The sequence below is a fragment of the Monodelphis domestica genome, chromosome 7 (genome assembly GCF_027887165.1).
Source record: "Monodelphis domestica isolate mMonDom1 chromosome 7, mMonDom1.pri, whole genome shotgun sequence".
NCBI classification, from domain to species: domain Eukaryota; kingdom Metazoa; phylum Chordata; class Mammalia; order Didelphimorphia; family Didelphidae; genus Monodelphis; species Monodelphis domestica.
The window spans coordinates 258,519,398-258,531,911 of record NC_077233.1 but is presented as its reverse complement, the minus strand read 5'-3'; the positions used below and the strand labels follow the sequence as shown (position 1 = coordinate 258,531,911).

The 12,514-nt window shown below is 36.8% G+C and overlaps 1 protein-coding gene across 3 annotated transcripts in view; it reads right to left on the bottom strand.

Moving 5' to 3' along the window:
- PTPN3 (protein tyrosine phosphatase non-receptor type 3) overlaps positions 1-12,514 on the bottom strand; it is a 300,638-nt gene that overhangs the window by 17,328 nt on the left and 270,796 nt on the right. For all 3 annotated transcript variants that reach the window (XM_007498053.3, XM_007498054.3, XM_007498052.3), the window contains exons 20-23: positions 11,807-11,897; positions 9,530-9,591; positions 6,805-6,951; positions 989-1,117 (exon numbers count right to left, since the gene is read on the bottom strand). In XM_007498053.3, the coding sequence (XP_007498115.1) occupies positions 989-1,117; positions 6,805-6,951; positions 9,530-9,591; positions 11,807-11,897 (429 nt within the window). The remainder of the gene's footprint in view (positions 1-988; positions 1,118-6,804; positions 6,952-9,529; positions 9,592-11,806; positions 11,898-12,514) is intronic.

The window sequence follows — 12,514 nt, the reverse complement described above, 5'->3', positions numbered from 1 at the left end:
TTTAACCTATTCAAGTTGATAGAATCTTTGAAATCTATCCTTGGACTCCTTTGGTTTCTCAGATCCTAGGTTAAGAACCATCCATCTAGACCAGTGGTGTTGGACTCAAACAGAAATAGATTGGGTTGGGTTGTATATTGACTTGGAAAACCACAAACATCACCTATGTTGTTCTGTATTTTTATTGTCTTAAATATTTCCCAATTACATTTCTTTCTAGTTCAGATAACACTTGGGTGGGCTATAGGTCATGAGTTTGACACCTCTGATTGAGAACATTCAGGATAGCAGGATAAGTACCGAGATTTCAGGAATTAGGAACTTTTAACTGAGAAGATTTTGAATTATAGCTGACTGATGAGCATCCTGTGGGTCATTTAACATTAACAAAAATTCACATTTATAGGTCATTTTATGCAAAGTTCTCCTTATAGCAAACTTCTGCATTAGGGAGCATAAATATTATTATCTCTGTCTTGCAGATGAAGAAACTGAGATTAAGGAAGTTAAGTGACTATATAGCAAGTGTTAGAGGCAGGAGTCAAATCCAGGTTTCCTGATCCCATTTCACTAAGTTTCACTCAAAAATGATTTATCAAAACAAAGCCTCTTGAGAATTTATATATATATATGTACATATATATACACACATACATAAAATATGTATATAAACATATATACAAATGCACATACATACATAGTTTATAAACTCTTAAAGCACCATATAAAATAGATTATTATGATTTAAGATAGAAATACTTCCAAATACTTGTGTAGCAACACACAGTTTATATAGTGTGTGTCAGAGCGTCTGTCTACACATATACATATACATCCTGAAAATTCTAAGTAAGGACTAGCATTCTATTCTAGGGAAGATAAAATCCTTCCTTCCTTCCTAGTCACAAGTAAGCTAATAGGAAATAGGAGTAGACTCTGAGTTATGATCTGTTATACTAAATCTATTATATGGTCTGTCAATGTTTACCTCAATTTTTGTGACCGACATTTCTCTAAAAACATAGGCAATGGTGCAATCCTCTGACTGACACTTAATTCGAAAGTTGCCATACTCCACGACATCTGGAGGGTTGGGCCAATACTGATGACATTTGGTCTATAAAAAAAAAAAACAAAAAACAAACCAACAGGACAAGGAATTAGTTTTAATCTTTTTTTTCAAATGAGTCGAATAATTTTTATAAATTATAATGCATATACAACCTATAAGATTCCATCCTCTTTAGCTAAACAAGAGGATTGGATCCGATGACTGCTCATTCCCTCTTGAGCTTTAAATCTACTGTATGCACAGCACTGACTCAAGTACAAGTGAGAGAGAGAAAATAATTGTAGGATTTCACTTCTTGGGACTGTATCACCTTCAATATCTAGGATTCTGAAATTCCTCTAGGACTACCACCTCTTATTTTTCTACCTTTGCCACTCACACTAAATTTACTCTGTCCACTTCAGGTGCCTTGACTCGATCCTATTTTAATTTTCCCTTTCATCTTCCTCACGTTAGTTTCACTGGCCTCAATATCTAGCCCTGGCTCTATGGGAAGCCTTTCAAGTATTCCACTAGTATTTATAGCACTAGTAAAATTCCTCAATCCACTGACCTTCCATCAAACAAAACTATAAATTTTTATCCCTATGTAAATCTTTAAGTATCTTTGTTTCTGCTAATGAATTGACAAAATATCTGGCCTTTGCCTATTCATTCTTTAAAACCCAATTCAAATGCCCTTTTCCCCCCAAAAGTCTTTCCTAATCTCATTCTCCATTCCTGTCTTCCCTCCCCCAGCTGCCAATGACCTCCTTCCCTTGATGTCACATAGCATTTTCCCCACCACTTCAACGTACCTGCCAGGAAATATCATATATTAATGGGAATTTACATTGTACTACTTACTGGATTTTCTCTCTTTCTAGGCATCTAGCGCAGTGTTTTGTGCAGAGTAGCTATTTAATCTGTATTTGTTGAACTGAACTGATCAGACTCTAGAGAACAAACTAGTGATCTGGAATACCTGCTTGGTTTCTTTGGGGCAGACCCCCCCAGACAAATAAGTGATGGGATGTGCCTGCCATATCTGTTAACTTTACAAATCCTATACCTCTTTCAGAAGGGTGTTTGTCACTCAGTGCCCAACAGGACACAAGAATCTACTTTGAAGCCACTTCCAAGCTGTGTGACCCTGGGCAAGTCACTTGACCCCCATTGCCTAGCCCTTACCACTCTTCTGCCTTAGAGCCAATACACAGTATTGACTCCAAGACGGAAGGTAAGGGTTTAAAAAAAAAAAAATCTACTTTGAATTAGACAAGACTGCACCCAAGGGATTACAATTATTTCTGCCAAGGATTCTTTTTAAAAAATAAATAAATAAATAAATTATATACTCAGTAGCCACCACTACAAATACTTAACTAAGCAAATGCATTAAAAAATTATGTGTGAAACCACAAACTCCATCTTATTTAAAACATGTAAATTATATACGTACACTAATATAAACATTTTCTGCTTTTTTAATTCCCTTTGGATTTGTTTCACTTAGATACTTTTTCTCTTGATTTTGTGGTTATTTTTTTCTTAATGTAATCATGGTATATTTTATTTTCTAATAATATAGATCATTACATTCAAATATTACAATCTCTTCAGCCATTTCTCCCATTCACTGCATTTGTGTTATTTTGTTATAACAAAGTTATTTTATTTTGACATTTTGTCATAACAAAGCTTCCATGAATATTTTCATACATATACAATTTTTTTTATCCTCTCAATAATGCCCAGAGGACCAAAACCCAGTAAAGGAATCCCTAGGTCAATACGGATAAACAGGTTTATAGCTTTTAATGTATATTCCCATCTTGTTTTATTAAAAAAATTATGATTGCTCTACCAACTTTATATTAAGCCTGCTTTTCCAGGCTCCTACCAGCTCCAGGACCTCACCTTATTCTATGCATGTCTCTCATTTTCAGTGTGTTTTTCAGTAATCAACACATTATCAAGTCCTGGTTTTTGATCCTTTCTGCTATCCATTTTCTTTCCCTGGGTGAATTTATTCCATTACACTCAATGCCACAGTTACTAGCTATGCATTTCCACCTGCTGTTTCTCCAAACTGTTTGTTCCCCTCTTCATTTCTTTCTGCCATATTCTTCTCCTCAGCTACCTAATTTCCTTTGACCAATATCTCTCCAATTCACACCCTTTCCCCCAAATGCTCCCTTATCCTCTCCTTTTGCTACACCTAGTTCTAAACTGTCCTCTTTCCAAAGATCTCTCTTGTTCCTTCCCCCTTACCTTTTAATTCTTATTCTATCCACTTTCCCCCAAATCCCTTTCTTATCCCCACAACCATGCCCTCCTACTTCTTGATATGAGTTCAATTCTAAACACTCCTCCCTTATCTCAGCCCTTTCCTTCCTGTTTCTCTGTACATCAAGAAAATTTTTACTCTTCTAATGGTGCATGTTGTTTTTTCTTTCAGATTTAGTGAGAGTAGGGTTCTAATACTATCAGTCTTCCACCCCTTCCTCCTCTCTTCTATGCCATTTCCTCCACTCATTCTTCCTCCATAGGAGAAAGCCATTCCACCCTACCTCCACTCATGCCCCTTCAAAACACTCCAGCAATGATACTATTCCCACGGGAGGGCCAAAGATGACATTTTCCCATATAGGAATCAAACAGTTTGACCTTTTGGGTTGCTTAGGTTGTCTTTCATCATTGCTTTTGTATGCTTCTTACAAATCAAATTGTCATTGAGTTCTGGGTATTTTGCCAGGAATAGTTGAAACTCCTTTAAATTGATTAAATATCCATTTTTTACCTCTTATAATTATGTTCATTGTTGTTGAACATGTTATTCTTTGCTGGAAGCCAAGTTCTTTGGCTTTACGAAATGCTGTATTCCATGCCCTGCATTCTTTTAATGTTACAGTCTTGTGTTATTCTGACTGCCATTCTACAGTATTTAAATTGTTTTTTTCCCCCTTGTTGCTTATACTATTTTCTCCTTTACCTGGGGGTTATGGAACTTAACAATGATCCTGTGCATTTTTTAGTGTCTCTGAGGTCATGATTGGTAGATTCTTTAAATTTCTATTTTACTCTCTGATTTCTGGGTAGTTTTCCTTGATGGTTTTTTGGAGTATGGTATTTAAACTTTTTTTAAAAATTGCAACTTTCCAGGAATCCAACTATTCTTATATTGTCTCTCCTTGATTTATTTTCTAGGTCAGTTGTTTTTGTAATAAGATGTTTCATATTCTTTACTGTTATGTCACACTTTTGATTTTGCTTTATTATTTCTTGTTGTTAGCTTTTCCTTGTCCAGTTCTAGTTCTTAATAAATTATTTTCTATTGTGAATTTCTAGATCTCTTTTTTCTTTTAGGTGATATATATTTTCTTGAACTGCTCTTATTTTTTTAACTAAAATTTCCTCATGCTTTCTCATTTGGTTTATGAGGTCTTTTCTAAGCTCTTCTTTCTGAGCTCATGGCCACCTATTTTATTTCTTTGCTGTTTTTGAATTAAGTATTTTTACTTCACTGTCCTCTAAGCTTGAGCTATGATTTTCTCTGTCCCCATAATAGTGATCGATAGTTGGGTTCTTTCTCCTTTGCTTGCCCATTTTTTTAATTTAAAAAAATTTTTGGCATCCAGGCCAAAAGGCTTAATTATTGGCTTTTTCTTGGACTCTCAGTATTCCTATTGTGCTGAGGTATGTTTTCTTTTTAACCTGAGTCCTATTTAGTTTTTCCACTTTTAATAGTCTAGGCTCTGATGTAATCCTAGGTCTCCTACTCAAGTCTTTGTCCATGATTGATCTCAGATATTCCAACCAGGGCCAGTGGGCAGTTCTGCCACTACTCTAGCCAGTCTACCTCCCCCTGTGGCAGTAACCAGAGATTCTACTCTCCTGGGAGTGACCACAGCCTACAGGTCCCAGTTCCTCAGCAACCAAAGCCATGAGTGTGCTCTCCTTCACTCCTCCCTCTTCTTCTCCCATTGTCACAGCCTAGGACAGAATAGGTGTCCAGGCTGAGTTCCCTTGGGCCTCCAAAGTCCCCAAAAAATTAGCAGCAAGGTTCAAGACCCTGCCCTCAGGCTTGGTGCCTGCATAGTGGCATACTCCATGGTATACATTCCTTCAATCCTCAGTCATGACCTAGAGTGGGTCTCCAGAGACCAGGCTGTAGCAGACAGAGCTGCTCCTAGGGTCCTCTGAATGAGAATTCCAGTGGTATCCTCAGAGATCCAGGCAAACATGGTAAGGATGCTAATCTTGCTTCCAGGGTTACCTTGTTGATTTCCCTCTGTTTGCTCTGTTCCTGTCACCTCAGGCTGGGACTGAGGCCAGGGAAGTCAGAAACCTTCTTCCCTAGTTTTCCCAAGCTGTTCAGCCTCACTACAGATTCCTGTCTGTTTTTGCTACATTGAGTTTTGATTCTGTAGAGATATTTTTGGTTGTTTGTAGAAGGTATTAGGAGGGTGAGAAAGCTTAATGCTGTACTCTGACATCTTCCCACAATGCATTTCTCTGCCAAAGGTTCTTGGTACTTAGATTAGTTCAAATTCTCAGTATTTAATGAAACTTCAAGAGTCAATTTAACTACAGAAGAATAGCTGTTATATTTTAGACACTTCTTTTGCAATGAATTTTTACTACTCTTATCTGTGAAATAATATATTGAATATACTATAATATAAATTATTATATTATGTGATAAATATTATATATAAACATATAATTATATAAATATAATAAATATTGTATACATGTATACTGAAATAATTTAGCTTCTTCACCACCACCAATATTATTTAATTATTCTTGATATGAATGTTTTGGAACTTAAATAAAAAGTAAGCAAAATGTAAACAGGCACCCTATCTATGGATATGATTATTCTAAATTCTTAATATAGTAGGGGGAATATTTTACCCATCCAATAAGAAATAAAACCCCTTATTTATCAGGTTGGGGAAATGAGGGAAAAAAAGAGGTTAATTTCTTTTCTTTTAAACAATTTTATTTAAACCATTACTTTCTGTCCTAGAATCAATTCTAAGAAAGAAGAGCAGCAAAGGCTGGGCAACTGGGTTTAAGTGAGTTACCCAGGGTCATACAGCCAGGAAGTGTGAGGTCAAATTTGAACCCAGGTCCTTCTAACTCTAGACTTAGCACTCTATTCATTTTATTATTTAGTTACCCCTAAGAGGTTAAATTTTTAGACAAATATAAATCTAAAGCCATAACAGAATCTGCTTTGGCTAGTAGTGGCAAGACTTACAAGAAGGAATAATGAATCATATTTATAAAGCATCAGACATTCTGGATGTTGGGGTCTTTATAGAGCAGAAAGAGTTAAGAATAGATTGTAATAGTAATCTGGACATGAAGCTACCCACTGAAGCATAAAAATAAGGTACTTCCTGAGATTTTAAAATAGTGGTACTTAAAAAAATAGGGGTACTTTCTGAGATTTAAAACTAGAAGGGACCAGACACCTTCTACGACAATCCCTTCATTTTACACATGAAAAAAATTGAGGCTCAATGAGGTCACATGACTTGCCCAAAATAGTAAGTGGAAGAACTGGAATTTGAACCCAAATTCATTATTTTTCTACATGCTATACTATTCAACAAAACTCAGATGAAACCTCAAAATAATAATGGTGTCTATGTGACCCCAAACACTCTGGAAGTAAAAAAAGTGGAATTGAATGTGTGAGCTAGGGTTCATTCAGAGACAGAAATAAAAATACTTACCCGTCCTCGTTCTGTGAGTGTCGTCAACATGATTATAAGTGATAACTTATGATCCCAGACTGCTTGCCAAAAGTGCACACAGGTATGCGGAAGAGGGCCTTGTGTGGCAATATAGCGGTTCACAATTTTAGTGGAAGGAATTTCCATCTAGTGAGAGAGACATTCATTAAAATTTATTCTACCTACAAAATGGATATGAAATTGGATTTCAAACACTTTCGTTCAGTTGACATAATGGGCAATATGATTTCTTTGTAAGGGGATGATGGCAAAAATCAATGTAAACTTTCAGAAAAATGAATCACTAAAAAAAGCTTGGGGCATTAGGTGGGTCAGTGGATGGAGAGGCAGGCCTGGAGATGAGAGGTCCTGGGTTCAAACCTGGCCTCAGACACTTCCTAGCTGTGTGACACTTATCCCCATTGCCTAGCCCTTACCAATCTGCCTTGGAACCAAAACACAGTATTGATTTTAAGACAAAAGGTAAGGTGTAACACCACTACTGTTCACTGTGCTGCCTACCTACCTTGCACACAGGCAAAATACTAAAACAATGATGGTGAACCTTTTAGAGATGGACGTGTCGGGCCCTGCCTTCACTCCTCCCCCACCTGATTGAGTGTCATCCCCCCACCCCCATCAAGTGCTGGGTGTGCCCTGCCTCACCCCTTACCCCACAGAAGGGATGGAGGCAGCTCTCCCATTGGGTTGCTGGGCAGAGGGACAGGTGAAGTGAGGAATGTCCTCAGTGAGTATAGAGAGGGGGAGGGGAGTGACCCAAGTACTCTGCTCTCCTCCAGCTCTGCCTCCTGTGAGCCGCCCACCTTAACTCCTATGCGTTCCCATTGGCTGCTGGGCAGAGGGATGGAGATGTGAAAAGTTGTCCTCAGGCCTGGTGGAGATGGGGTAGGGAAGCAGCTCCAACCTTTCTAGTAACAAATGGGGGAGGGAGGAAGGAAGGTGGCTGTGTGCCATCTTTGGCACAAGTGTCATAGGTTTGTTGTCACTGTATTAGTTAGTTTAATTAGCTTCTTGAGTATAATTTAAGCATGCTGCAGTGGAAAGAGCCCTGAATTCAAAAGACCTGGGTTCAAGAAGTGATGGATTCAAGCTACAGAATGAGGATACAGTTTTACATGGCCAATATGGGAATGTGTTTTTCTTGACTATGCAAATTTCTTATAAAGGATTTATTTATTTTTTCCCAACGGGGGGGAGAGAAATGGAAAAGAAAAATAAATGCTTGTTAATTATTAGTTATTATTATTAATTATTTTAAAATTAGTAATTATTATTATTTATTATTATTATTATTATTTTAAAAACCCTTACTTTCTTAGAATCAATACTATGGATAGGTTCCAAGGCAAAACAGTGGTAAGGGCTAGGCAATGGCGGTTAAGTGACTTGCCCAGGGTCACACAGCCATCCAGCTGCCCCCAACACTTCTTAATAAAAAAAAAAAACGCAGAACTTTTCCCCCTTGAATTCTCATTTCTTTTCTAATTCTTTCCTCTACTACTCTTATTTCATTTGTAATGTTATTTTTAATTCTTGTTTCATTTCTTTAAAGATCTCTTCTTGAACTTATAGGCAAATTGTGCTTTTAAGGTTTTATTTTTATTATTAAAATTTTTTTTTAATTAAAAAACCCTTACCTTCCATCTTAGAATCAATACTGTGTATTGGTTCCAAGGCAGAAGAATGGTAAGGGCTAGGCAATGGGGGTTAAGTGACTTGCCCAGCATCACACAGCTAGGAAGTATCCGAGACAAGATTAGAACCCAAGACCTGCTGTCTCTAGGCTTGGCTCTCAATTCACTGAGCCACCCAGCTGCTTCTTATTTAAAGTTCTATTTGTACATATAGTCATTCTCTTTTTTCTAGCTTTGGGTGTTGAGTATCCCTCAAAATATATATACTTGTTTTTGTGTATACTTTCATGCCAAAGGGGACTGCCCCCTAACTGGCTTTCTGTCAATGCGTCCAGCAATTATTTGTTTTTTTGTTTTTCTCTTATCCTCGAATTACTATAATGTTTAAGTTGATTATGTTCTCATGATCCTTTTTGGGGAAACTTCGCCCCCCAACAATGATCAAATGGGGGGAATGTAAAAATGGACTGGAATCCAGGACTTCAATCCCCACAAGCCTTTGCTCCACTTCCCCAGAATGCCTTGTAATCTCACCTGGGCCGAGATCGAGAAGGCCTTTAACCTGATTGCAAAGGCTTTTGGGCTCTTTTTGGACTTCCGTTTTGGGGGCAGACGTGGCTCTTTCCATAATGTAGGTGAGGTCTTGTCTAGGCCTCCCTGGCCTAGGCACGTTTTCCTTATCCTGTATTTTCTTTAATCCTTAATCTTCAATAAACTTCATAAATATAATACTCCTTGCAGAGAAAAACTAATTTCTACCTGCCTCAGTCTCTCCTAAATTTTAATCTTTACAACATGCTCCATAGAATGTTAGAAATTCCTTAGAACTCACCTAATTTAATTCTTAATTTTTAGATGGGGAAATAAAAAAAGGTCGAGATGGGACACATCCTCAAAACGACACAAAAGGGCCACGATGGGAAGTCAGTTTTTCATGTATTGAACAAGATATGTTTTCCCCCCGTTATTTTTAGATGGAATATATAACTACAACTGACAGTAAAATAAAATATTTTAGAGAAATGTGGTTTTATGCATTCTTTTAAAATATATATAGATTTTTGACTTACATTCACATAACTTGCATTAATATAATCTTCATTTCCCTGCAGTAATATCCGAGTGCAATCATCTAGGAAGAAGAGAAAAATTTTATTTTATTAGAAAAAAATTCAATTGGTAACCATCTTCGTCTTTTTTTTTTTTGCTCCAAGGGATTGTTAGAAGCATAAAGACTTTTTTCACAGTATAAAGACAGAAACAAACAGTACAAAGACTGTGGTATTTGCAGATATACCCACAATAGCTGAGAGAACACCAGAAATCCTGTTTTAAAAAAGGAGATAATTATCTAAGGTTCTGAGAGCTGAAGGAACTTGCCTAAGTCACATAGCAAATTACTTGTAAAGGAAGCCTAATAACGGAGCCTTCTTGCTTCTAGCTTTTTCAAGGCTGACTCTTTTGGTATCTGGCACTTGGATGATGACTCTAGGCATCTTAACAGAAAGGAATAAATACCTAATTTGGGCTGGGTATGATCAAAGGATTTAGAGTTGTTCGGGGCCAAAGAATTCAAACCAGTCAGTCCCTTCCTTTTATAGATGAGAGAATGGAGGCTCTGAGAGATAAAGTAACCAACTTGTTCAAGGCCATTAAAAAAAATAATTTCTTACCTTCTGTCTTAGATATTAAGTATCAGTTCCAAGGTAGTAGAACAGTAAGGGTTGAGGCAATGGGGATTAAGTGACTTGCCCAGGGTCACACAGCTAGGAAGTGTCTCAACTCTGGGTCTGGCTCTTTATCTATGGAATCACCTAGCATCCCTCAAGGCCACTGCTGTTGTTGTTCATTCATTTGTTTTTCTAACTCTTTGTGAACCCATCTGGGGTTTTCTTGACAAGGATACTGGAATGGTTTGCCCTTTCCCTCTCTAGTGGATTAGGAAAACAGTTAAGTGACTTGCCCAGGATTATACAACTAGTAAGTGCCTGAGGCTGGATTTGAAATCAGGTCTTCTCGACTTCAGGGCAGGTAGGTGTCAGTAAACAGAGCTCTGGAGCTGGAATCAGGAAGACTCATCTTCTGGCTTCAAATCTGTCCTCAAGATACTTTATTAGCTGTGTGACCCTGGGCAAGTCATGTAATGTTGTTTGCCTCAGTTTCCTCATCTGTAAAATGTGCTGGAGAAGGGAATAGCAAACTACTTCATTATCTCTGCCAAGAAAATCCCAAATGAGGTCACAAAGAGTCAGATACAACCAAAATGACTCATTAACAACAACAACAAAATTAAAAAGCTTTGAAGCTAAGGAATAACGAACTGGAAGAATTCCATGTGAACTGGAACAACCTCCAGGAACTGATGCAGAGTGAAAGGAGCAGAACCAGGAGAACGTTGTTCACAAAGACTGATACATTGTGGCACAATCGAATGTAATGGACTTCTCTACTAGCAGCCATGCAACAAACACTATCCACATCCAGAGAAAGAATGTGGGAGTAGAAACACGGAAGGAAAACAATTGCTTGATCACATGAGTCAATGGGGATATGATTGGGGATGTAGATTCTAAATGATCTCCTAGTGCAAATATTAATAATATGGAAATAGGTCTTGATCAAAGACACATGTAAAACTCAGTGGAATTGCTTGTTGGCTCCTGGGGTGGGGAAGGAAAAGAACATGAATCATGTAACCATTGAAAAATATTCTAACTCAATTAATTAAATGAAATTTTTCAATTCTAAAAAATAAAAATAAAAACTTTTAAAATGAAAAAAATCTTTGAAGCTGAATCAGAATTTGAATTCAGAGCTCACTGACTACAAATCCAGTGCCTTAATCACTACACCAAAGTTGTCAACCACAGAACCTAGGGTGCAAACTGAGTCAGATTAAGAAATAATCAGGAAACAACTAATAAAATAAATAATAACACATTAGAACATAGATACGGTTAATGTGTGTTTTCCTAAGTCAACATGTTTCTAGTTGAGTCTGACATTGTGGAACTACATCACCCTCACAAAACTCACACTTTAGACATGCATTTATCCAGAAAAATCAATTTCTCTCTATCACAACTAGGAATAATGGCCAATATTTATTTAGTGCTTTAAAGTCATCAATGATTTTACCTGTGTATTTGATCCTCCCCTAAGCGTACTGGTAGTGGCTATCTCATATGGTCATCTATCAGCTTTAATACAGGTTAGGCAGTTTTGACATAGGAGAAAATTAAAGCTAAGAAGGATTAAGTGAGCAGCCAAAAAGGGTGGAGAGAGTATGGGAGGGGAGAGTAAAAGGAGGGGGCTGAAGCGGTCAGACATTTACACTTGATACTCACAAGGCAGTACATCTTTGTAGCGATTTTTGTCTAAATTTTGAGACAGTTTTGCATATGTGATGGCCAAACCTGGCTTCTTTCTGTAGAGTTGCTACATGATACAAAAGTGAGAAATCACAAGATTATTCAACAAATGTCTGCCAAAATTTATGCAAAATTCAAGTACTTTATGGTAAGATTCCTTACCCAAGGGATCAACGTTTTAGGTTCAAAAGCAATTACATGTTCAATTTTAAAAGCTTATCATCAAAAAAGTACAATAAAACATTTCACTATTCTAGCTGACATTACCATTCAACAATTTCTTAATATGAAAATCTTTTTAAAAGAATTCAAAAGAATGGGTTTGAGTCATTGACAGAAAATAATCATTCCAAAATATAGCAAATCTGAACTGCCTGACAGTTATTTAAGAAATGTTAGAGAAAAGAACAAAAAATTGGAAAAAAAGGGGATAATTATTCAGACTAGAAATGTTAAAGCATAAATAGGTCTAAAAACAAAGGAAAAATAGTTCAGTTCATCAAATGAATAAGTAAAAAAACCTATTTTCAATAGTATAAACACTTTTAATTCTTTCACGATCTCAACAACGTATGTCTGTGGACAAAATTTCTTTTCCATCAAGCAATAAAGAGTTCACAATTAAAAATTCTAACACTAATTAATTCATTGCTGATTTTTAGTTAAATCATCTCCGTACATTCA